We start from the raw sequence: 22143 nt of genomic DNA on the forward strand, positions 1-22143 counted from the left end.
GGAAAATCGCCGTGTCACACACCGCCCATCCTGATACATTACCTTCAAGCATCCTCGAACCACATCATTATCATCATCTTCATCATTATCATCATCTTCATCATTATCATCATCTTCATCATTATCATCATCTTCATCATTATCATCATCTTCATCATCATCATCATTAAAGGGAGGTATATCACATAAGAATTTAAAGCTCAGCTGGCAACGAATTGATATCATAACAGTACGGTATTAATCAGCGGATAATCAGAAACGTGTCAAAGGTACTCGATGCGGAGTAAATGAAATATCTTCTTAAGCCCCACTCACACCTCCATTAGCCAAAACCCAATGCGCAAATGCTTGCGCATTTCTCGTCTGCATGTAAATAGTTCCCGGTCCGGTGAACTTGCACACCAACCCTTCGCCGGAGGCTAAACCGGACATGATTCCTCCGGAGGCAACACGCTCCATCACGTAGTTGCAGGTCCATGCGACAAGATGGCCGTTATCAACGATATATTTCTCGCCAGCGACAAGCTGTTAAAAGTCAGTCAGTGCCCATCGCAAAAATACCAAAGGGCCCCAGACATACATCTTTCTTGATAATCGCGCCAAAGCTTTGGATGAAAAGGATACCGGTACCGCTGACTGTATAGATATACAGGCCTTCGCCGGAAAAAAAAGCCTTGCCTAGTCCCTGGCGCTTATAGTCTTTGACGATGCCTTGTGTGCAAGCCAAAAAGGCGTCTTTACCAACAAACCATTGCTCCTGCCCGTTGAGACGGAGAAGGGAAATGTCACCCAGTGCAGAAGGTGCCAGGAGGAGTTCACCCGGGCCAGTGTATGTTGAGGACGACATCTCGCCACCAGCCAGCATCTTCTTCACAGAGAATTTTACTGAGCCTTTGAGGGTCATTGTGGGTGACATGGCAATCATAGCCCCTGAACAATCGTCTTGTCAGCATACAGCTTAAAAGATGTATATCACAAAATCTACACGGCAATGGATACCACCGAAAAGGACGTACCGGGCTTGGCAGTCAATGGACATCCCATTGCAAGCTGAAGAGTCAAAATCGAATTGGAATCACGATGACTGATGCGATAGCTGCCTCCATTGAACGTGCCAACATCATCTGCAGCTGTGGATTGGGCTCCTACAAACTGGCCAGCTGGTGGCGCACCACCAGGCATCTGTTCCATCTTTGGCGGAGGTGTAGGTTGTGGCATTTGAGGGGGTGTTTGTGTCATCGGAGGAGGTGAGTTCGCGTGTGGTGGTGGAGAGCCATGGCCACCTGTTGGGGGTGGCGCGAACTGAGGAGCTCCTTGTGCCCCTGGGGGAGGAGGATAGTTGTAGCTCTGCTGTTGTGGTGGAGGGAATGCACTTTGCTGGGGAGGAGGAGGATAGGCTACAGCACAGCAGTCAATGGAGATATTTCGGCTACAAGTGAGAGCCCTCATCAACACTCTTCTATGAACACGGGTTCAAAGTACCTCCTCCTTGTTGCATTGGTGCTAAATAGCATAGCTTGTATTAGTGAATTGCAGGACACAGAAGCCAGCAGAGAGGCTTACGCGGATAGAATCCTAGTTGCGGTGGGGGTTGTTGAGATTGCTGGCCTTGCTGGAATGACATGGCGAGTAGTACAGCTGGTGAACAAACTTCACAATCTTGCAACAACCCAAACAAACAATCAAGTCCTAAGTCGGGTGCCTTTTGTGACAAGAATAAGGCAGAGATGAAAAAAAAAAAAAAAAAAGAAGTGCAGAAAACAGGCGAGAAAAAGAAGCCCAACACGAGGGGAGGGGCAACTGAGGCTTAAATGGTGGTGATCTTCGCCCGTGCTCCAAGCTCCCCCAATCCGGGTTGTGTTGGGCCACTAAACATTAGTTTTTCGATACGAGCATAAGCGCGTTGAGAATCCTCTTGTTTTGCCCATGAAGCTGTGTTCCCAAGCCGGTAGCCAAACGATCATCTCTCATTGCAAACGCGGCCTCGGCTCTGGTGGACGACCCGTCGAAACTCAAACAAACACCATCGACACTGCCATGGACTCGATGAGTCGACGATGGACACACGTCTTTCCATGATATTTTGAATCCGAACAAGAGACGAATCATCCGGCTTATTGGCGCTTAGGCTCAATCATTTAACCGCTGTATCTTCAAAGCAGAATGGAGAAGAATTCTAAACTTGACCAATCAAAATCAATTTCACTGCAGATGCCTCGCGCCTGATTCTCGGCGGCCGCATCAGCTCACATCACAACAACGCGAAGAGCACCCTCCAGCAATCAGGGGCACCTCAGAGTTCATGCGAGAGAGTTATTACCAATCCTTCACATCCAACTCTCTCACCCAAGGCTTATATCTCATACATATTGTTTAATCAAGAAGTAACCGTCTTTCAGGCGGCCATCAAGTGGCGCAAATATCCTTCTGTCATGCCCGAGAAAATTCATTGTGATTCTTGGCTTTTCCTCGGAACACAAATGCATCATAAACATTCAGTAGGCTCAGATTGGGCGAGCTTGAGCTTCCTGACCGTCTCGCTAGTATTCAGGATATGGTGGATACTTGGAGCACTGACCTGAGGGAACTATCCAGCAATGCTTCCAACTATGTTTTACGCCACTTCTGGCCTCGGGGCATTGCGCGTATCTCTCCCTAAGTTCTGCATTTCCCTTCACGTTGTTGAATGAAGACATGGATCTGGAGATCCTTGTGGACACGTGAGAATCCACGGTCCGGAATTGGTGATGAACTCGCGAACAGGCGGCGACAAACTACCGAAGATTTACATAAGTAGTTAGTTGGCTCGTCCACATCCGAAACGGAATAAATAAGTCCGTAGAACAACCTCATGGATGTACGGCCCCGAGTGATATTGGAAGCTGGCCTCCATCAGAACAGCACCATTGACGCCCAAAGTGTACTCGGGGTTGAGTGTCCTGTGCCTGTTTGTCCCACCGGCCGCTGCAAAGATTTCAATACGTGAAGGGAACATGGATGTGTGGAGAACTATATTCGCGCATTTCAGCCCTCGCCAACGTGGACAGCTGCATGTTCTCAAAAGCACTAGGGCGGCAGCTGTTAGCATGTCCATCTTGCCTTTTAAGAGAGCTAACCCTCACATCTGGATCGATGCAATTTCCTAGGTTCTAACTTTTTAACGTCTCGATCCTTGACTGCTATATCAACTGCCTATTTGCTCTGGCACACTCTAATATATTCTTGTTTGTGCCTATAATCACCCAAGATGGCTCTCGCAGCCTTTCCACATATTGCAAAGCAAGTCTCCCTCTCTGATAACACAACGTATGCGTATGTATCAGTCAAGCCGGCGGCTCGTGTGAAGCCCACATTTTTACCCTCCACGGCCTCCCTAGGTCTAGCTGGGACCGGCGGCACATGATCGTTCGCCTCAGGAATACTGGGTATGGCGTTATCGTGCCGGACCTGCTTGGATATGGGGATACAGACAAGCCTGTGGAGCTTAACAGTTATGCGATGACAAAAATGACACAGCATATAGTGGAGATTCTTGATATCGAGGACGTGGGAAAATGCATTGGTGTAGCTCATGACTGGTATGCACATCCGAGAATTATACTCTTTCTGTGGGTGATTGGTTAATGTACATTCATGTTTTGATTTCTAGGGTTCGGCAATGTTATCTATGTTAGCCATCTATCACCCTGATCGGCTATTGGGTGTGGTCACAGTGACTGTTAGTTTATACACCACCCGGTACCTTTAATGTAGGTGAGTGACATTCATTAATTGTTGACATGTTTCCAGTAACAACTGTTAACCACTAGTTAATAGATGAGTTCAACGACATGACAAAAAAATTGCTTGGATACCCAGCAGTTTAGTATATGAACTGGTTCAACACTGAGGAGGCCGTGTAGTTATGTGATCAAAATGTAATGGGATCACGGCCCCGCATTGTTTACATTCTCAAAACGTCTGGAAGCCCCGATCGGCACTTTTAGCCTACCAAATCAGAGCTCTGGAAGACTGATCTCTGTCCACCAGGGGCTGCGAGGGCATGGCTAAAGGCCGGTAAAACTACTTCATTGCCACCCTACATCACGGTCCCTGAATATCTTATTCGGCAAAATATCTTTTCTGACGGCGGATACCGTGCACCTCTTAACTGGTAAGTTATTTCCATCAGAGTACGAGTCTTCGGCCAACCGATGCATACAGGTATAAAGTATCCATGCGTGGTGTAAATGCCGCTGATGATGCACTTATCTCCGAAGAGAACAAATACCTGACTCTCCCAAATCTGTTCATTCAATCAACAAAGGATTTTGCTTGGGGCTCCGAAACGCAAGTCCAGAAAATCAAGCGATGGGCACGAAACCCGCGAATTGAGAATTTAGAATGTGGACATTGGCCTCAACTAGAGAAACCAGACGAATTGTTTACACTCATCGGACGGTGTGCAAGAGATATTGTACCAAAGGATCTGCCTGGATGCAAAATCTGAGCTTTTTTGCGACGGGTTACACGAGTCTCCGTTTTGGGCACCAGCGCCCCGCCCAGGCTGTATTGGCGCATATCGTTGGCATTGACCGGGCGACCTTCATCATGTCCCGCCTCCCGATAGCTTTCAGCGACAGGACCGCTGCAATATTTTATGTTGAATAGACGTATTGCCATGCATATACTCCCTGCGAAGGATAGTTTAAAGCACTTTGCTAGAAGATGCAGCATGGTAAACTACTTGAAGTTACCACTTCCCTAGATAGCCTTAAGAATAGTCTATTAGAACTATAGCCTCTTGGGTATATGCTCTGTACATGCATGATTTAAAGTGTCAGGTGATGGCCGGGTGATTCTCGTTGATAGAGCAATTTAGGTTAGAATGAACTTTGCGAAACAGAGTAAGAGAAATCAGACAAAAATGACCATCACCACAAGGTTGGACGAATTATGCCAAATCCCACGCCACTCAGAAGAGCCGATGATGCTTCAACTCGTTGCGCTCAAACTCAACATGACAGCATGACCTTCGAATGCAGTTGGTTCAGCGCCAATGTTGAGTAACCCTAACTGAAACTTGATTGGTTATCCAGCTGCCCTTTCTGGAAACCAGCCCTCGATGATCAGACCGACAGTGCGACGATGTCATTAATGTGTGTAGGTATGCAGAAACCCGACCTTGACATTGTTCTGGGAGAATAACAACTACTCCGCGACCATAGCCCGCACCTATCCTTGTGTCTCGGTTGACCAGAATGTCGATGGCAGCCGGTGGTCCTGCTCTGGACCTCGCGATGCAATCGTTCCTCGCTTTACCGGCGGCCATTGCGGCAATCTACAATGCTGTTGGCGACAGGAGGATTGCCAGGTCGGATTTTGGGTTCTCGATTGTCGACTGGATGAGCTATATGGTCTCAATCGAGCCGTATATCCGTCGAGGACTTGGATGCCAAGACATAGAGCTCCAAGCGCGAAGGATATTGGACCTTTGCGCTTGGCTGGGCCGCTGGTTATATTCCATCGGGTTCCGACAGTCGCGGGCACTTGCTAAGAGATATACCCTCCGAGGCCTGCGATTCCCCTACCTTTGGCTGAGCAAGAAGTACCAACATTTTGATACCAAGCTTAAACTGATAAAATCGGAGGGAGAACAGCTGAAGCGGAGCCTGGATGCTTGTCCTGTAAGAGCAATCTGCTCGTGGCCCCTTGTTTCTGTGATAAAGGTGCTGATATCTGACGTTAGGCTGGCCAGACGCATGCGTCCCTTATTCAATCTCAAAGCGAAGATCAGTCTTTAACACCCGACGCCCCTGCCCCTTCGGCATCGAGTAAGGAATTGCTGACACTTTATCCATATTTAAAACGACAACTCATGTTATATTTAGGGATACGGATGATCAATGAATCTGCGAATAATTTAAACTCCATATCCATTCGTCTACTCAAAACTTAACAAGGGCCTTAACATTGGAGAGATATTATTTTCAAAACCCACCGAAATATTGGTCGCGCTTGCTAGGGCCGGGACCGGTGCCATGGTATATCTATCTATCAAAACGACCTGCGCGACGGAAACTTGAACAAAGCGGCTAGGGCGCGGGCAACGTTAGGCAAAACCAGAAAGCAAACATGACCCAGAAACCCTACCGTTCCCAGCATCGACGAGACGGCGGGGATTATCACTCACGTTGTCCGGCAAAGGAGATAATCATGCGTGTGGGAGCCAGGTTCCCAAGAGTCACGCACGCTCGTGAGAATCGAGGCGGTCACTGAAAAGGCGCCCTTGGCGGGCGTCCGGCATTTCGAGATCCCCGAAATACTTCAGATCCCGGGGCTATGCATTTGAGGTAAGGGCATCTCTCAAATTTGGCCCGGTGCTCATCACCCTTCATCAACAAATAATGCGATCCACCCAAATATATCCTTCAAATACCAGCAAACCTCAACAACAGAAACCGAATGCAAAAGTTTTGCCATGTTTGCATATCTTTATGTAATACGGCTTGGCACACATTATTTTAAATTTATGCATTTCAGCTTTGCTGCATAAACGTATCTCATGTGATTTATGTCACAAATGCGCCACGCGACAGTTTTGCTTTTCCGCGGCGAAGTGGAGGTAGCAAACGACAGCCAGGGTCCGTCATCGGCCGGGGCTGAATTCCTCACATTTCACATTAGTTCCTTGTTCTGCACACCGGCTCCCTTTCGTAGAACATTGGGCAGCAAAGTATGGAGTACATAGCCATCTTACAACAATTGGGATCTCGGTATGCGTATCTTCACATCGAGTGGGCGGGAGTTATACTTTAACTGCACAAGGTCATCTAGGTAGATATAGGAAACAATAATACACATAATGCATATGTAGTAATCAAACTCTCCTCTATGATCTCACATACAAGGTAAGAGACACGATTAAAGGGAAGAACGGATGAAAGGATGTTAGTTTAAAGGTAGCTTCTTCGAAAAAGAAAAAGAAAAAAATAAGAAAAATAAAAATAAAAATTCAAGAGTGAAGAAAAAATTCCAAATCGATCAGTGAAGGGAAAGGAAGGATAGAGAATGTGACTGAACGCCGGGTTACACCGTGAAGGCTTCGCAGGAAGCCAACGTAATAAACCATCGGCAGATCATTAAAGGGCTCAAGAAATCTAACTTAGGACAGCGGAGATCCGGCCAAAATATTTATGAGGAGTGATTAACCAATTCAGCGAGATGCTGGAGCGACAACTTGTCCAGGGGGGCGTGTGTGGCATAGCCATCACCGCTAAACGAGGAATATCGATGCAACCCCATCCACTTCGCATGATTCATTGGAATCCTTGTTCCAGATTTTTAATAACAGTAAGCAAGATATATTCAACCCGTAAACCTCAAAAGGCTTTGGGGGGGGAGAAAAAAAAAAAAGTCTTCCTATGTCAGCCATGTTTCGTAACATGGGAATTTGATTTCCGGTCCGTTGTTTTCAAAAACCACCCGATAAATGTATTTCGATACCGGTCACACCGTAAACGCCACTCGTATGACAAAAGGCACAGAAAAGCAAATTGCCATCCCATTAACCAGACGACCCGTATGGAAACCAAAAGTATGGAATAGAGCAAATAGAAAAGTCGAGGGGCAAATATACGACTAGAAAATACCGTTGACGATGTTGGAGCCGATGGTGGCACCCGCGCCAAAGATAGCTAGCATGGAGTAAGATAAACTGATGCCTTATTCCAAAAAAAGGGTTGCTCGATGGGAGAAACGTACCAGCATTGCCCATCTTCTTGCCAAACTTCTTTCCATTTTCTTCGAATTTGCTTGGTTTCCTTCCTGCCTGGCTGCTTGAGCCGGAGTTTGCAACTTCGAGTGGCATGTTTCCGTAGTTTGTCGGTTGTGGAGGGGTGGCTGCCGGTTTCTCATCGATAATGGTAACGTATGTTCTTGGGAAAATACCCTCCATACTCGTTCGCTCGTTCCTACCACGCCACCCTGAACGAGAGTGTTAGCACATGAGAATCGGCGGGGTTTATCTATAGATTTGCTGCAACGTACAGTCGTTGTTCATGTGTTCAAGAACTTGAATCCGGTCGTTGGCTTGTAAGGCCAAATCACCTGCGTCGGTTGGTGTGTATGCGTAGAGTGCCGAAGCCATGCACAGAACGGGCGGGGCTGATGCGTAAGATGGTGGAGGTACTACATCCGAGTAAGGATCTTGTTCCGAGCTCTTTTCATTCAATGCCAGTTTATCCAGCTGACCTGAGGGAGGCGTGAAGCCGGTATCCGCCGTCGACTGCGGCACGGGAGCGTGTAGCTGTGTTTGGCTTGGGAGTTGTGAAAGAATTGAGGAAAGTTGGCCAGGTGTGATGACGGATGAGTCGCAGAGGAATTCCAGTTCCTATGGAGGGTTTGGGATTAGCAAAGACGGGCTTACCATGATCGAAACATTGTCGTAGCATATTCCCACGTACTGTTTTGATGGTCCGTAAAGACCGGTTGGTTATGGCGGTTGAGAGATCGTTTGGAGCCATGATGGCTGGACGAGGATATAGACGCCGACGGCAATCTTACAGTAATGGTTGACGGCTGCGTTTCGGATCGAACCGGCGAAAGGTAAGAGGTGGGATATAATAACAAGGTGAGGAGAACAGCGTAAAGGAAGAGAGAGGTGAAAGGGAGATGAAATGGATGGAAAAAAAAAAAAAAAAAAATGAATGGAAGCAGTGATTTGATACTGGTGCTGAGGGTGTGATGATTGATGGCTGTGAACAAGGCTCGGCTCACGTGGGGGCGGAGGTTCCTGGCGCCGCGTTTTCCTTTCTCAATTGCACGCGCCCATTCATTCCACTGAGCGGAGGAATATAATTACAAGGCGAGGAGCAAAATAACTACGGAGTACGGAGAAAATCGATGAAGTTTTCGAAGAGTGTCGCACGGAGCAAGCCAATTTGTGAGCAGAAGGCCCATCACTAGAAACTAGTCTCAAAATTATGGAGATCCGGATGCAAGCGGACTTGGAGTAAAGGGAAAACTGTGTCATGATCATCCAATTCGGCGTTGAGAAACCCCAGCCAACTCGGCGGCTCGCAGGTGGCAGCTCCTTGTCACTCGCCCCGTGCTTATGAATGTGGAATCCCCGTCCATATCTGATTGGACCTCGAGAGCTACTCGAAGCGACAGCGTCCGGTCTTCGGTGTTTGTATTTCTTTTTTTAGCCTTCAAGTAACAGCGGAAGCCCTCGCCCACGAGACGTATTTTTCTTAAAAGACCATTCCAGCATAGTGTGCCCTGGAGCTTCGTTTTTATCGCACACAAATACGGAATGCAGCCGTCATTCTCAGCACAGCAAAGAGGACTGAAGAAACCGTTACTACTTTTGTATTTTCCTTGATTTCCTGTCGAGATTGAACACCGTCATGGCATTGTTAGTGGCGGAGCCGAGACCTCAAGATCAGCCCTATCCATGGGCGCCAGAGTGGATTGTGCCATCAACCAACCTCTTGGATGCTGACTGGCGACAGGCTGCAATGATTGTCGCCAACAGGCCGAACAAAGCCGTCACAGCTCTACTGGACTTTGCCCAATTTTCTTCAGCCGTGAGCAACCAAAATGGGAAAACCTCCACCCGTTGGACGAGCGTCTCGCTGTATCGTCGGAAAATTACATTGTGATGATTGAAACGAACCATCGCGATAAAAAGGTAAAATAAATTTTTAACAATATGGACTTCTCTTATCAATCCGCTCTCAGATTTCAGCCACCCAGGCCTCGTACATGGAAAATGGCTGTCTAGGAATTCAAGGGTTCGAACCTTTGGGACGGCTTTCGCCTAATTGCTACTTTCTGCACAGAGTATATTCAAATAAATAAAAGAGCGAAGGCCTCTCGCCAAAAGCCATATGGAAAGAGACCATGATGGGAAATGTTGAGATTCCATTTCGCTACGCTCAACACCTGTTCCGTTTATGCCGTATAACTGTTCGGCAGGGCGGTGATTGCTACCAAATATTCAAGAGGTAGTTATCAAGAATTGTTTTCTGGGCGTTTTCGGCCAGCTCACCAATTTTAAGGGGCGGTCCGAGAACACTTATGGTGTCGACCGCGTCTATACTTTCCTCCAGAAGTTTCGTTAACGTGAGGGAGTTTATATTGACGAAGATATCGTCGTATACTTCGATTCCGCCAAGATACTCCAATCCTGAAACTCCATCTAAAGGAGGCCTTACCTGAGAATTCCGGAGCATGTCACAATTCACTGCTCTGTATTTCTGCAGGGCAGTTGACCAATATACTATCTCCTCATCGATAAGCTGTGGGAAACGATTTTGATGGGGTTCAGGTAGCGGACACCGAGCCTATCCAAAATATACCGTTTGGGACTCGCGCATCTTCATGAGATATCAGGTCCATGCTATAATGAGGCAACTGATATCTTGATGAGCGCACATATCGAGGAGCTAAAGTCAGACAGGCATATAGTTTAGTTATAGTAGAAGGAAAATGCCAATATGCGATAGCTAGGGGCTACTAAAGATATAACCATCTGCTTATTAAAAGCAATATACGGAGTGCTTTCGATTCCGGTATTCTTTGTGGATAGCGGAGAAACGGAAATACCTTAGTTGGGCTCCGGCTCTCTATGGAGTAAGCTAGGCTTAATTCCCAAGAGAGAATGCTCCGTAGCTGTTGTGGCCGTGGGAGCTTTTCAATTCATTCACACAAGTTTCCTTGAAAAGAGCTGTTTGGATCTCCCCGCTCCATGCAGCTACTGGCGATTTCCCCAGCTTTTGGCCCTCAGCTGTTGCTGCATGGCGTCCTTCCCCCGTATTCTCCTCCCATGGGTTCTTCGTCCCCTGAATGACAAATGAACCCTGAATTACATAATCCACGTGGCGGTGAGCCCGATTCGGATAAATTAATTTAGAGTTTTACAGCCGCACCATACCAGATTAGGACTAGCGGCTAGCTTTCTCTCGAATCTTCCTTTTGCCGCTCCGTCATCCCAACCAACAGCAGTATAAGATTGACGACGACTCATCTCTCACATCATCCCATACTCCAACTTTCTCTCCAGCCAGTTTCTTCCTTGCTGCATCGGCATAGCCCTTCTTGTGTGGGATACCTTTTTTTATCTGGCCGTTCACTTATCCTTGAGCATTTCATCTACCAAAGTCTCAGTTGTTTCTGGAATCGAGCAAGCGGTTCAACGCAACTGGCTCCCTAAACTTCAACACTCTTTCCTCGCTTCTTAATCCGAACAAGCGCAAATTCGCACACCTGTCAATATGTCTGACTGGGACTCCGTCACCGTTATCGGCAGCAAGCACCGTGGCGGCGGTGCTCCTCGCGAAACCGTTGTCAAGGGCCGCTCAGCCCTCAACGCCGCCGCCAGAGCCGGAGCGATCATCGGCACGGAAAAGAAGTACTCCACGGGTAATGCTGTAAGTTGAATTTTCTCCCTCCCCCTCCCCAGCGTCACCCAATAATAGGGAGGGGTTAAAAGCGGCTAGAGACATCGAGCTAACGTCACCTTTCCCGGCAGTCCTCGCGCCCCGCCGTCGAAGGCCAGCATCTCACCAAAGTCGACCGCTCCGACGACATCGTCAAGCCCAAGACCGTTGGTCTTGAGGTCGGCGATGCCATCAAACGCCGCCGTAACGAGGAGAAGTACAGGATGTCCCAGAAGGAGCTCGCCACCAAGTGCAACACGACCGTCAGCGTGGTGCAGGACTTTGAGCGCGGCACCGCAGCTCCAGATCAGAAGGTCCTTTCGGCCATGGAGAGAGTGCTCAATGTCAAATTGCGGGGGTCGGATATCGGGAAAGAAAAATTTCCGGCGAAGAAGAAGTAGATAAATTTTTCTTGTTTAATTGCTCTCCTCACTGGCCCTTCCTCCCATTGTTTTCGATTTTGGGGTTGGGTTCTTTGGGAGGAGTGATTGAACTTTTGGAATTGTGTAACTTCTTCTTCGCCGGGAAATAGTTTCCCTTTGTATCTCGGGTTTCTTGTCCTGTATCCGACTTTGACGATTTTTGCATGGTCCAACTATTTTTTTTTCAGCGATTACTGTTTACCTGCTTTTGACAGATTTTCGCTCACTAGATTTGTGGACTTTTTTTTTTTTCTTATGCCAAACGAATCACGACTGTTTAGACTGGCTGCGTGCTTTCTTTTTTGTTTGAACTTGTTGCATTTTGAGGTTCGACCCGGCGATTCAAAAAAAAAAAAAAAAAGCCAAAACACAAACTAAAGAAGCAAAAAATAGCCGAAGTAGCCAATATTGAAAAGAAGCCTTGCAGGCTGTTTTTTGTCCAAACTTGAGAGCCAGACATCTTGGGATACTTTCTACCGTAGCTAATACTTTTTCTTATTTTTTTTTCCCCAAAGGAGTCAAGTCAATTAATAGACGGGAAGTAATTATCTGATCGATGTCAATTCCATGAGTTACATGTTGAAAATTTCTCTGTAATTTGCTCGCATCAACTCTGCCAAAGATACAATGGACACAGGAAGAGCTAGCCAAATCTGGTTACATACACAGGTTCAAATCATGAGAACATATTAATCGTAAAAGAGCAGATCCGGAAAGGGTGCCCGCCTCCCTATCCGTTGTAGTTCTTTTTCTAAACGTCGAACAAGACTAGAAGCCGATCTATTGGGGGGTTTGTCTAGTTTCTTTTGCGCGATTCAATGCGGGGGAATTGGGGAGGGAGACTAGCGGTTTCCAACCAATTGTACGGAGTATGGAGCACTCCGTGTGATAGCCGAAATCAAGCGCTGACGGGAAAGGGCCCAGAAGATGGGATCTGGCCCATAAATGGTATTAGGCTGGGGAGGAGAGATGGATATTCATTCAAACACAGCCTTTTGCCTTTTTTTTTTTTTTTTTTTTTTTTCTTTTTTCTTTTTGCGTTTGATTTTTTTGATCCAGAAGGCTCAGTGGTGGGCGTTTTTTACACTCATTTAGAGCTTGGCGTTGGCCAGATTGCTGCGGAGGCGTCTCTCAACGGCATCCATATACTCTCGGGTGGTAACCCAAGCATCTCTCTCCTTCTTGCCGCAGGACAGAGCCAGATCCTTGGTCATGATGCCCTCCTCGTCGACGACCTCGATACAGGCACGCTCGAGTTGTTCAGCGAAGGTGACAACGTCAGGAGTCTCGTCGAGTTGACCGCGGCGGATCAAGCCACGAGTCCATGCGAAGATGGACGCGATGGGGTTCGTGGAAGTCTCACGACCCTTCTGGTGCTCACGGTAGTGGCGAGTGACTGTGCCATGGGCAGCTTCGGACTCGAAGGCAGAGCCGTCTGGGGTGGTGAGAGTGGATGTCATTAAGCCAAGGGAGCCGAAGCCTTGAGCAACGATGTCGGATTGAACATCACCATCATAGTCTAAAAGATCGGGTCAGCGTGGGTGGGCCAAGGAATGTTTGAGGCATCGAACGTACTCTTCATGGCGATAACGCAACCTCCGTCGCCCTTGATCATCTGGGCAACCATGTCGTCAATCAGGCGGTGCTCATACCAGATACCCTTGGCCTCGAAGGCTTTCTTGTATTCGGCCTCGTACACTTCCTCAAAGATATCCTTGAATCGACCATCATATTTCTTCAAGATGGTGTTCTTGGTGCTCATATACATGGGCAGACCCTTCAGAAGGGCCAGCTTGAAGCTAGCGTGAGCGAATCCTCGGATGGAGTCGTCGGTGTTGTACTGGACCTGGGCGATACCGGCTCCTTGGAAGTCATATACGGTAATGCGCTCTGGTTCGCCGTTTGTGGGAGTGTAGACAAGCTCCAACTTGCCGGGTCCGGGGACAAGACGATCAGTGGCACGATATTGGTCACCGAAGGCATGTCTTCCGATGATGATTGGCTTCTTCCAGCCAGGAACAAGTCTTGGAATGCGGGGAATGACGATGGGCTCACGGAAAACGGTTCCACCTCTGCCCGGTATGAGTATTCTGGGCCCCATTCAGATTGCATGTGCAGGACAAAAAGAAACACTTACAGGATATTTCTGATGGTTCCGTTGGGAGAAAGCCACACTATGCGGGGTCAGCACTTCATCCTGCGCCTCCTCATTCGGCAAATAACCAGAGACAGGACATACTCTTCTTCAACTTGAATTCCTCAACACGCGCCTCATCAGGGGTGATGGTGGCACACTTGACACCGACGCCATATTTCTTGATAGCCTCAGCGGCATCTACCGTGACCTTGTCATCGGTTTGGTCGCGATACTCCAAGCCCTGTTTTCCGGTATAGTCCGTCAGCGACGCATCCTCCCGAAGAGAAAGAAGGTCTAGAATTGACAACTCACCAAGTCGTAGTACTTCAGGTCAACGTCAAGGTATCTAGCGTCTCAATTAGTATTTTGATCTTCACTGCATCTGCAGCACAGTCCTGCAGCGTGAGGTTTGAACTAACGGATAGATGAACTGATTCAGGGTTAGCCAACCGGGTCTGGGGAATTCCAACCAAAACGGGTATAGAATAGGATATTTAAGATTCGCTTACTTTGTCCTTGATATCCTGCCAGATAATTCTGGTCATCTGATGATCCGCATGACGTTAGTTCCTTCTTTCCATCTTATATAAAAACCGGTCCGCAATTCCGCCTCCCAAAGGCAAGGGAAAAAAGAAAAAAGAGAGAGAGAGAACAAGCGATCGATGCGTTCACGCCCAGTTTCCCTCCCCGAGGATAGAGGATGCAGCCAGAAAACCAAAAAGACGCGGGTATCCAAAACGCACCTCATCACCATCCAACTCCACCACGGGGTTCTTGACCTTGATCTTCTTCCGTCCGGTCGACATGTTGCGCTTCTGTGTATGGGACAATGAGGGGGATGATGCAGCAGTCCAGCTAACTGCTCTCAGGGGGGCAAAGGAGGATTGGAAACGAGTGGTTGCGGCGGAGGTGTTGTGGATAGAGGAAGTAGAAGGAAGACAAGAGCGCGCAGTGGAAGAATTCAAAGGCAAAGGAGGGGCAGGACGGATAGAAAACGTTGAGAGCAGTCGGGGAGCGGGCTGTGAATTATTGCGAGCGAGGCGGGTCAGGGAGAGTCGGGATGGGACGGAACTCGCCCGAAGAGCAGGCATGGTCTTGGAATGCCGGGAAATTGGGCTGGTTTGATGAAAGGCGAAGGGGAGCCAAACGGGGGCGGGGGGGATAAGTAATTACGCCAGGGGGAGGAGTACGCTGAGCGCGATGAAGCTGCCTGTGTCGGGCGTGTCCGGTGGGTTCTGCCTTTCGTCTTCTCTGTCTTTTTTCGCGTTGGCGCTTGGTGCCTTGCTTGGGCTCCTTTGTTAGGCTGGAAATTTTCTCTCTCTCTCTCTCTGGGTAATATGGGGCGGCGAAGAGATTTCCGATCAGTGGAACTTTAACCTAATCAGGATATATAAGCAAAAAGTGTATTGGTGGGCGGAACCTGTGCAGGGCGGCAAAGCTTGGTTATAGTAACCTCGCTGTCCTAGACAAAAATTCCTCGGGAAATTATGTGTGTATGTACAAACTTTCACACGGCTGCGATGTCCCCTTCGACGTCCCAGGGTGCAAAAGCTACAGGCGGCGTGGGATGGGAATCCAGCAGAAACAAACGGGCGCGAGGAGGCAAGAGAGAGAGAAGAGGGCACTTTTAATCCGATGACCGTCCTCCGTCTAACCAGCAACTAGCACATTCAAAATAAAAAGCAGGTCATGCTCCCAACCACCGCCGCACCCATGTCCCGTCCAACTCCAGCGTACAGGCTTCCGGGGACTCGTCGCGCTCTTGGGGCGCCATGGCCGCTGCTCTGTGCGACTCCAGCAGGCCGTCCTCGCGCTGCAAAGGGCGCTAGCGAGTTGGCGGGCTCAGAGGCCCGGTGGGGCTTTTCCGCTCAAAGTATTTTCCTCGGCGGGGTCCTCGGCTTGCTCGCTTATGTCATCTTCCGTTGCTCCAGGGCCCAGCACCGATACCCAGTCCCGCCTCCATAATTGCCGGGCGGGCGTTGTACATACGGTACTCGAGCCTCTCGTCTGACCGGGGGAGGGGGGCGAGCGCCAGGAATACGACTGCTGGTCGACGATCAGCGAGACGCTGCTTGGACCGGCTGCCCTCAGACGAAGTCGCAAATCCCTGGCTTGCCGGGGGGCCGATCAGAGTGAAACCACCTCCGGCAGTCCTGCAGACGGAGCCTAACTCTCCATCCGCAAATCCTACGTACATACATGACCAGTGCCTGAGGACCTTCCATCCATTTCTTTCACCACTCCGGAGGAACACTAATCCGATCAGCTTTGCGCGGTTTCAATTTTTCCCCTCTTTGTGCCCGGCTTCTCTTGCCTTTAAGCTTTCAGGGCTGATAAGTGGATCATACAGTATGCGCTTGCATCATTCTTGGGGCTCTTATCGGCCACTGGATTACGTGATGTCGACGTCAAATATAAATACATCAACAGCAATCGCAAACAGCTATCGCAGCAGACTTGGGGCATTCCTAACCTCTCATGCAGCGGAGTTAACGTTCCGCGAGTTGTCACAACGCCTCCCACGTCACATCGCCAGGCGCAGCGCTAAGCATTAATGCGGCAGGTCACGACATTGGACGCTTCTTGGCTTGTCTCGGACGAGTCGCGCCAAAAGATAACCAGAAGTTCGGATATCGCGCCCGTTTAAAAGTAACTTTTGCGCAGGCAGGTTTGGCCAATGAGAAATGCTGAAAACGATTTACGCTGAGCGTCTTTCCATCTCAGGAACCACCAAAAAAAAAAAAAAATAAAATAACAGAAATCAACTCCTCTCGTGCTCGGTCTCGTTTCCCAATTCTTTGGGCTGACATGGATGGATGGGTAGGACGGGTGGAAAGCTGCTACGGAATAACTATTCACCGGTTCATCCGCCGGCTATTTGGGGCCGACCGAGCCTCGCCTGCAGTATCGAAAACCTTATCTTATCGGCGGCTTCGGCGTGCCACCCGTACCGTGGCATTCGAGGTAGCTGCAGGCACCTCGGGGGGGTATGTACCTCTCTAGTAGGTAGGTAGGTACCTGTCCCGGAACCGGAATATCCGACAGCCGACCGCGGAATCCAATTCCGTTCTCCTCCTCCTCCTTCTCCTCCTTATGGATGACCTACGTGCCTGGTTACCCCATACGTGCAAGTCCGACGGAAAGCAAAAGAAAAAAAAAAAAAAGAAAAAGCCCGCCGCCGATGGTCCTCTCCTCGGGACTCTTTCCTCAAATCTCTCTCTCTCCCACCGCCCAGCCTCTAGGGGGGACCGCAACATGACCCTGTCTCGAGGTAAATTTACCCCTCTCTCTCCTTGCCGAATTTGCCTCGTTTAGCCGTCAAGGCGAGCGGGGTGGCTTGCTCGAACTGGTCAAAAGGGAGATGGGATACGGAGTTATCCATCATCCGCAAGACTGCTGTTCCTTGCAGCATCGCTGATAAACTCTGTGATATTTTCGTCTCAGAACCCGCCGATGTAACCGTGACAAAAAAAGACGTGAGGTCAACCGCTTCCCCCTGGACTCCGAAACTGGCCAATAACCAGTTACTTCGCTGCATCCTCGGCCTCGAGAGCATGTCGCTCTGGGGGTCTGGAGCGGTTGCTGACAATATGTTGCTTTTACATATCCCGGCTCAACCTTGAAATCAGGATTTCAACACGCAGCTTCTGAACAAATGCTCTTGGAATTTTAAAGGATCTATCAGGTCGAACATCTATCTGCTAGCTATCTGCATATATGTATGGATATTACATTCCATATATGCATTGCTGTTGAAATCTTATTGTTGAAAATACCCAGAGGTGCGCGATATGCCGCCCATATAAATCACGCCACACTTTTTTGCCCATCTATACTGCCACGTCCATCAGGCTCTATCAACCCGAAAATGGGACCTAGAAAAAAAATGACAATAAAAAACTGAAACGCCGAAGGCTTATATCAAAGGAAGAATGAGCGCTGTTGAAGGGAGAAAGGAAGATGTCACCTTGTTTCCTTTTTTTTGTTCTTTTGGGAAAATTTCGGATGCAGGGAAAGGTAAAAATACAGGGGAAAGAGGGAAGGGCTATGAAGAGTCGAGCAGAAACGGGGTTTAGAAAAGTCCGTCAATTTCGCCGGTTTCGGCATCAACGTCGACATTGAGATAGCCTGGGGCGGTGGGAAGACCAGGGATGGTCTGGATATCGGCCGCCAAAGCATACCTGGAAGGAGTGCGTTAGCGGATTGATAAGATGGAAATTTTGGGGAGATGTGAAATACTCACAAGTATCCAGCCCCCACTGCCAATCGCACATCTCTGATTGGCACTGTAAATCCAGTTGGGGCACCCTTGAGGCTAGGATCGTGACTCAATGAATACTGTGTCTTTGCGATGCAGATGGGCAGATTGCCAAACCCTTGTTTTGTGTATGTGTCCACCTTCTTCTGGGCGAGTTCGCTGAACTCAACCTTGTCCGCACCGTACATGAGCTGGCCGATCTTTTCGATCCGCTCTTGGATCGTGCCTTCGAGGCTGTAGAGAAGTTTGAAGTCCTTGGGTTTGGAGCTGGCCATGATGACACCCTTTGCGAGCTCAACGGCTCCCGCACCGCCTTCGGCCCAGTGGTTAGCTGGAATTGCGTCTTCGGCTCCGGCAGCGATGGCTTCCTCGCGGATAACAGCCATCTCAGCCTCCGTATCGGTCTCGAATTTGTTGATGGCGACCACAACGGGGATGCCATATTGTTTTGCGTTCTCAATATGTTTCTTCAGGTTGATGCAACCTCGTCGGAGAAGCTCGATGTCCTCATTTCTGTAGGCTTCTGGAAGTGGTGCACCAGGAGTGATGTCGGGTCCACCGCCGTGAACCTTGAGAGCGCGCACAGTAGCCACGATAACGACGGTATCTGGGACAAGGCCGGAAGAGCGGCATTTGATGTTGAAGAAACGCTCGCCACCCATGGTGAAGTCGAATCCAGCTTCAGTGACAACAAAGCCAGTCTTAGCTTCATGGTCTTCATCAGGCTCGGTACCCGCCAATTTGAGCGCGAGCTTGTCCGCTACAACGGAATTAGCCCCGATACTGATGTTGGCGAATGGACCGGCGTGGACAAAGACCGGTGTGCCCTCCAGACTTTGCATGAGGTTTGGTTTGATTGCATCCTTCATCAGGGCTGTCAATGCGCCTCCAACTCCAATGTCATCACAAGTAACAGGATCTCCATTCTTGGAGGTCGCAACCACCATTCTCCCAAGACGCTCTCGCATATCGCCAAGGTCGTTGCTAAGGGCTAAAATGGCCATGCATTCACTTGCAACTGAGATGTCAAATCCAGTTTGTCTTGTATGGCCCTTTTCAGTTGCTGCTTGGCCAACAGTGATGGTTCGGAGATGTCGATCGTTGACATCCAACACGCGGCGCCATGTAATCGTATCAGGATCAATGTCCAGGCGAGCAAACCGGTGAACCTCCTCTCCCGTTAATTCGTTAGGATCAGTCTTGTCAATACCCAGCTTCTTCAGTCTTCGGAACATGATAGGCTGGAATTCTCTCTTTCCTTTCTTGGTCGGGACCAAGCGTCTGTAGAGAGCAGCATCGCTCTGCGTAGACTCATGAAACATTCTGGTTTCGAGAGCGGCAGCAAGAAGGTTATTGGCTGCTGTGATAGCGTGAATATCGCCAGTCAAATGGAGGTTGAACTCATCCATGGGAATAACTTGACTGTAGCCACCACCCGCGGCACCACCCTTGATACCGAAAGTCGGACCTTGACTCGGTTGCCGGACATTTGCAAAAACAATTCTATTGAGATGGGCACCCAAAGCTTGAGTAAGTCCCATTGTGGTGGTCGATTTGCCTTCTCCCAGAGGAGTTGGAGTAATGCCACAAACGAGGACATATCGTCCATTACGGCGATGGGATAGTCTCGATAAGACGTCTAGGCTTACCTTTGCCTTTGTATGGCCATATGGCTCAAGTTCATGGGGAGCAATTCCAATCTCGGCAGCCACTTGAGAAATTGCTTTTGGACGTTGTGCACGAGAGATGGCAATATCAGACGGAACTGGGTTCTGGAGTTTGATGGGCAAAGGAGAAATCCGTCTATCCTTGAGCCTCTCAAAAGACGCGTTGGCTGAATTCACCACATTTTGAAGAAGCATCGCGACTGTCATCGGCCCGACGCCCCCAGGTACTGGAGTGATCTGAGAAGCCACCTCTACGGCGGATCCGAACTCAACGTCGCCCACAAGGCGCTGACCTGATTTTTTAGATGCGTCGGGAACGAAGTTCGTTCCAACATCGATAACGACGGCACCGGGCTTAAGCCACTCTCCTTTAACGAACTCTGCCTTTCCGATGGCTGCGACTAGGATATCGGCTTCTTTGATGACTTCAGGGAGATTCTTCGTTTTCGAGTGGCAGACAGTCACGGTGGCATCAGCGTTCTTTAGCAGATAACTAACGGGGCTGCCGACGATATCACTCCGCCCAAGGACAACGGCATTCTTCCCAGCCGGATTTACGCCGCTTGAGCGTAGAAGTTCCATGATCCCTTGCGGTGTGCAAGGGACAAAGAGTGGCTTGCCTCCCCGCTTTGCCAATTCTCCAATGTTGATCGCGCCAAAGCCATCCACGTCTTTCTCATTCGAGACTGCTGACGTGACTGTATGTTCAGAAAGATGATTGGGGAGGGGTAATTGCACCAAAATTCCGTGTACCGAAGGGTCGTTGTTTGCGTTGGTAATTTCCTGGATCAGCTCTGTTTCGGTAATTTCTTCTGGGAATTTGGCAAGTCTGCAAAGAATATTCGCCTAAACTCACAAAAACCTTTTGTTAGTTCTGACCATATTCATTTTGCATCTTGGGTGTATTGGCCTTCTTACCTCCTCCGCAGCCTTGAGCTTCATGCGGACATAGGTACCTACGGGATGTTAGCATGCAATCGATCCTAGAATGTTTTGAACATACTTGAATCCGATCTGTCACCGACTACAATCATTTAAGTATTAGCTTCGACAATCATTCCACAGGATATCCGGGAGAAGGGGTAAACTTACCCTGGAAAATCACCAGGCTCGGGTTGAATCTTGGATTCGACTCCTGTGTCTTCCGAATTTCGGCATTGAGCCTCTCACGAATACCTTTCGCTATCGCCGTGCCGTCAATCTTCGTGCCGGCCATGTTCACTGAGCTTGAAGCAAAGAAGCGCTGCGCGCAAAGCGGGGTGCTATAGAGGGGCGGAGTTAGGGAAAGTTGAGGCCGTGAGTAAGTACCCAAACTCTCGGAGAATGTCGAAGAGGAATTTAGTCCGAGAGAACGTTCGTTTGCTGGATTTGTTGTGGCAATAGAATTTCGAGAACCGTTTGCTCGTAGGTTGTAGCAGGTGATCGTTCGATGGTGGGCAAGGGGATACTCATGGCGGGGTAGAAATGGAAGTCGGCGTTTTATTAGCAGAGAGCTGGGCCGCCTGTGCATGACCCTCGGGATCTTCTCTGGTGCTGACCGCGATAGGCTCTGCACTCCCGCCTTGTACATACGGGTTTGCAAATTGACCATCCGCGCACCACGGCTCTAAGGGACAATATGTCTTAGTTTTATCGCCTTGGAAAACTGGTAAATTCAAAATAAAAATTGACTTTCAAAAACCAGCAAATTTTTTTACCTGCCCACAGCTCTTCAATTCCAAACTTAATTTGACTCGTTTTTCGCGCTGAGGCCCTGGTTAAGTAATCGAACTGGCATCTCGCTCACGTGACCCACATAGATTACACAAAATCCCCCCTTTGATAGCTTGGTGGGACACGCATGTAGAGTCCTCCATCAGGTTATAGCTCTTTGTGCTAAGAAGCGGGTGTATGGGATTGATTTTACAGCCTAATTAGTTATTTAAGGCTTATAATTAACATCTTTAGTAGCTATCTTTATGGATAGTGAGATTTTTAAGTACTTAAAAACGCACATCTGTTAAGAAAGATATCTATACGGAGTACATGCAATCTCTGCAGGTTTCTGACACACAGCTGGATAGTGAGTCAATCTTTGCATCTTCTCAGCATACAGCTAGATAGCAAGTTGAATCTCTGCAAATTATATATATTTAGCAAGCAGATCAAGCATCTGACAATGCCAAAATTATAATAAGCTGTACAGATAATAAGACGAAGGACTACTCGGAGATTCTCTCTATACTTCGGATTAATC

The 22143-nt window shown here is 48.7% G+C and overlaps 8 protein-coding genes across 9 annotated transcripts; 4 read left to right on the forward strand and 4 right to left on the reverse strand.

Moving 5' to 3' along the window:
- Positions 1-134: 134 nt before the first annotated feature.
- Positions 135-1624, reverse strand: CIMG_07678 (TIGR00266 family protein; the record flags this gene model as incomplete). The annotated part of the gene is made up of 5 exons (XM_001240514.2): positions 135-525; positions 581-930; positions 1017-1397; positions 1483-1503; positions 1564-1624. The coding sequence occupies 5 exons, from the start codon at positions 1622-1624 to the stop codon at positions 301-303; spliced, it is 1038 nt and encodes a 345-aa protein (XP_001240515.2). The 3' UTR covers positions 135-300.
- Positions 1625-3247: 1623 nt separating this feature from the next.
- Positions 3248-4489, forward strand: CIMG_07677 (uncharacterized protein; the record flags this gene model as incomplete). The annotated part of the gene is made up of 7 exons (XM_001240513.2): positions 3248-3312; positions 3378-3578; positions 3650-3669; positions 3724-3753; positions 3817-3860; positions 3987-4153; positions 4204-4489. The coding sequence occupies 7 exons, from the start codon at positions 3248-3250 to the stop codon at positions 4487-4489; spliced, it is 813 nt and encodes a 270-aa protein (XP_001240514.2).
- Positions 4490-4749: 260 nt separating this feature from the next.
- CIMG_07676 lies at positions 4750-6467 on the forward strand. 2 transcript variants are annotated; one of them, XM_004445117.1, is made up of 4 exons: positions 4989-5142; positions 5208-5666; positions 5738-5813; positions 5871-6467. In XM_004445117.1, the coding sequence occupies exons 1-4, from the start codon at positions 5128-5130 to the stop codon at positions 5936-5938; spliced, it is 618 nt and encodes a 205-aa protein (XP_004445174.1). In that variant the 5' UTR covers positions 4989-5127; the 3' UTR covers positions 5939-6467. The 2 variants fall into 2 exon arrangements, with proteins under 2 accessions (XP_004445175.1, XP_004445174.1); XM_004445118.1 differs by having other exon boundaries at positions 4750-5666; positions 5729-5813; positions 5871-6330.
- A 310-nt stretch (positions 6468-6777) lies between these two features.
- Positions 6778-8684, reverse strand: CIMG_07675 (SH3 domain-containing protein). The gene is made up of 4 exons (XM_001240511.2): positions 8445-8684; positions 8029-8371; positions 7744-7965; positions 6778-7676 (listed from the first exon to the last, which is right to left on the reverse strand). The coding sequence occupies exons 1-4, from the start codon at positions 8502-8504 to the stop codon at positions 7621-7623; spliced, it is 681 nt and encodes a 226-aa protein (XP_001240512.1). The 5' UTR covers positions 8505-8684; the 3' UTR covers positions 6778-7620.
- Positions 8685-10998: 2314 nt separating this feature from the next.
- On the forward strand, positions 10999-12289 carry CIMG_07674 (multiprotein-bridging factor 1). The gene is made up of 2 exons (XM_001240510.2): positions 10999-11414; positions 11516-12289. Exons 1-2 carry the CDS (start codon positions 11259-11261, stop codon positions 11822-11824), a joined length of 465 nt encoding a protein of 154 aa, XP_001240511.1. The 5' UTR covers positions 10999-11258; the 3' UTR covers positions 11825-12289.
- A 311-nt stretch (positions 12290-12600) lies between these two features.
- On the reverse strand, positions 12601-15450 carry CIMG_07673 (isocitrate dehydrogenase [NADP], mitochondrial). Its single transcript, XM_001240509.2, has 8 exons — positions 14726-15450; positions 14492-14527; positions 14402-14412; positions 14295-14328; positions 14085-14223; positions 13983-14019; positions 13421-13917; positions 12601-13364 (listed from the first exon to the last, which is right to left on the reverse strand). Exons 1-8 carry the CDS (start codon positions 15071-15073, stop codon positions 12937-12939), a joined length of 1530 nt encoding a protein of 509 aa, XP_001240510.1. The 5' UTR covers positions 15074-15450; the 3' UTR covers positions 12601-12936.
- Positions 15451-15695: 245 nt separating this feature from the next.
- On the forward strand, positions 15696-16530 carry CIMG_13317 (uncharacterized protein; the record flags this gene model as incomplete). Its single annotated transcript, XM_001240508.2, has 3 exons — positions 15696-15855; positions 15921-16173; positions 16311-16530. The coding sequence occupies 3 exons, from the start codon at positions 15696-15698 to the stop codon at positions 16528-16530; spliced, it is 633 nt and encodes a 210-aa protein (XP_001240509.2).
- Positions 16531-17627: 1097 nt separating this feature from the next.
- Positions 17628-21372, reverse strand: CIMG_07671 (formate-tetrahydrofolate ligase). The gene is made up of 5 exons (XM_001240507.2): positions 21000-21372; positions 20911-20931; positions 20826-20863; positions 18226-20753; positions 17628-18163 (listed from the first exon to the last, which is right to left on the reverse strand). Exons 1-5 carry the CDS (start codon positions 21121-21123, stop codon positions 18055-18057), a joined length of 2820 nt encoding a protein of 939 aa, XP_001240508.2. The 5' UTR covers positions 21124-21372; the 3' UTR covers positions 17628-18054.
- Positions 21373-22143: the final 771 nt, after the last annotated feature.

Source organism: Coccidioides immitis (assembly GCF_000149335.2).
Source record: "Coccidioides immitis RS genomic scaffold supercont3.3, whole genome shotgun sequence".
NCBI lineage: Eukaryota > Fungi > Ascomycota > Eurotiomycetes > Onygenales > Onygenaceae > Coccidioides > Coccidioides immitis.

What these genes read in the sequence shown, in the direction of transcription:
- CIMG_07671 (XM_001240507.2), bottom strand. Translation starts at nt 21,123, where the DNA reads ATGGCCGGCACGAAGATTGACGGCACGGCGATAGCGAAAGGTATTCGT. An exon ending in AGCTCAAGGCTGCGGAGGAG is followed by an intron (nt 20,754 to 20,825) that starts GTAAGAAGGCCA and finishes TTGTGAGTTTAG; the next exon opens with GCGAATATTCTTTGCAGACT. An exon ending in GCAGTGGGGGCTGGATACTT is followed by an intron (nt 18,164 to 18,225) that starts GTGAGTATTTCA and finishes CACTCCTTCCAG; the next exon opens with GTATGCTTTGGCGGCCGATA.
- CIMG_07676 (XM_004445117.1), top strand. An exon ending in GGAGCCTGGATGCTTGTCCT is followed by an intron (nt 5,667 to 5,737) that starts GTAAGAGCAATC and finishes TAGGCTGGCCAG; the next exon opens with ACGCATGCGTCCCTTATTCA. An exon ending in CCCTGCCCCTTCGGCATCGA is followed by an intron (nt 5,814 to 5,870) that starts GTAAGGAATTGC and finishes TGTTATATTTAG; the next exon opens with GGATACGGATGATCAATGAA.
- CIMG_07675 (XM_001240511.2), bottom strand. Translation starts at nt 8,504, where the DNA reads ATGGCTCCAAACGATCTCTCAACCGCCATAACCAACCGGTCTTTACGG. An exon ending in CTTTACGGACCATCAAAACA is followed by an intron (nt 8,372 to 8,444) that starts GTACGTGGGAAT and finishes AACCCTCCATAG; the next exon opens with GAACTGGAATTCCTCTGCGA. An exon ending in CAAGAAGATGGGCAATGCTG is followed by an intron (nt 7,677 to 7,743) that starts GTACGTTTCTCC and finishes ACTCCATGCTAG; the next exon opens with CTATCTTTGGCGCGGGTGCC.
- CIMG_07674 (XM_001240510.2), top strand. Translation starts at nt 11,259, where the DNA reads ATGTCTGACTGGGACTCCGTCACCGTTATCGGCAGCAAGCACCGTGGC. An exon ending in AGTACTCCACGGGTAATGCT is followed by an intron (nt 11,415 to 11,515) that starts GTAAGTTGAATT and finishes CTTTCCCGGCAG; the next exon opens with TCCTCGCGCCCCGCCGTCGA.
- CIMG_07673 (XM_001240509.2), bottom strand. Translation starts at nt 15,073, where the DNA reads ATGCCTGCTCTTCGGGCGAGTTCCGTCCCATCCCGACTCTCCCTGACC. An exon ending in GGAATTCAAGTTGAAGAAGA is followed by an intron (nt 14,020 to 14,084) that starts GTATGTCCTGTC and finishes GACCCCGCATAG; the next exon opens with TGTGGCTTTCTCCCAACGGA. An exon ending in GGAACCATCAGAAATATCCT is followed by an intron (nt 13,918 to 13,982) that starts GTAAGTGTTTCT and finishes CATACCGGGCAG; the next exon opens with AGGTGGAACCGTTTTCCGTG.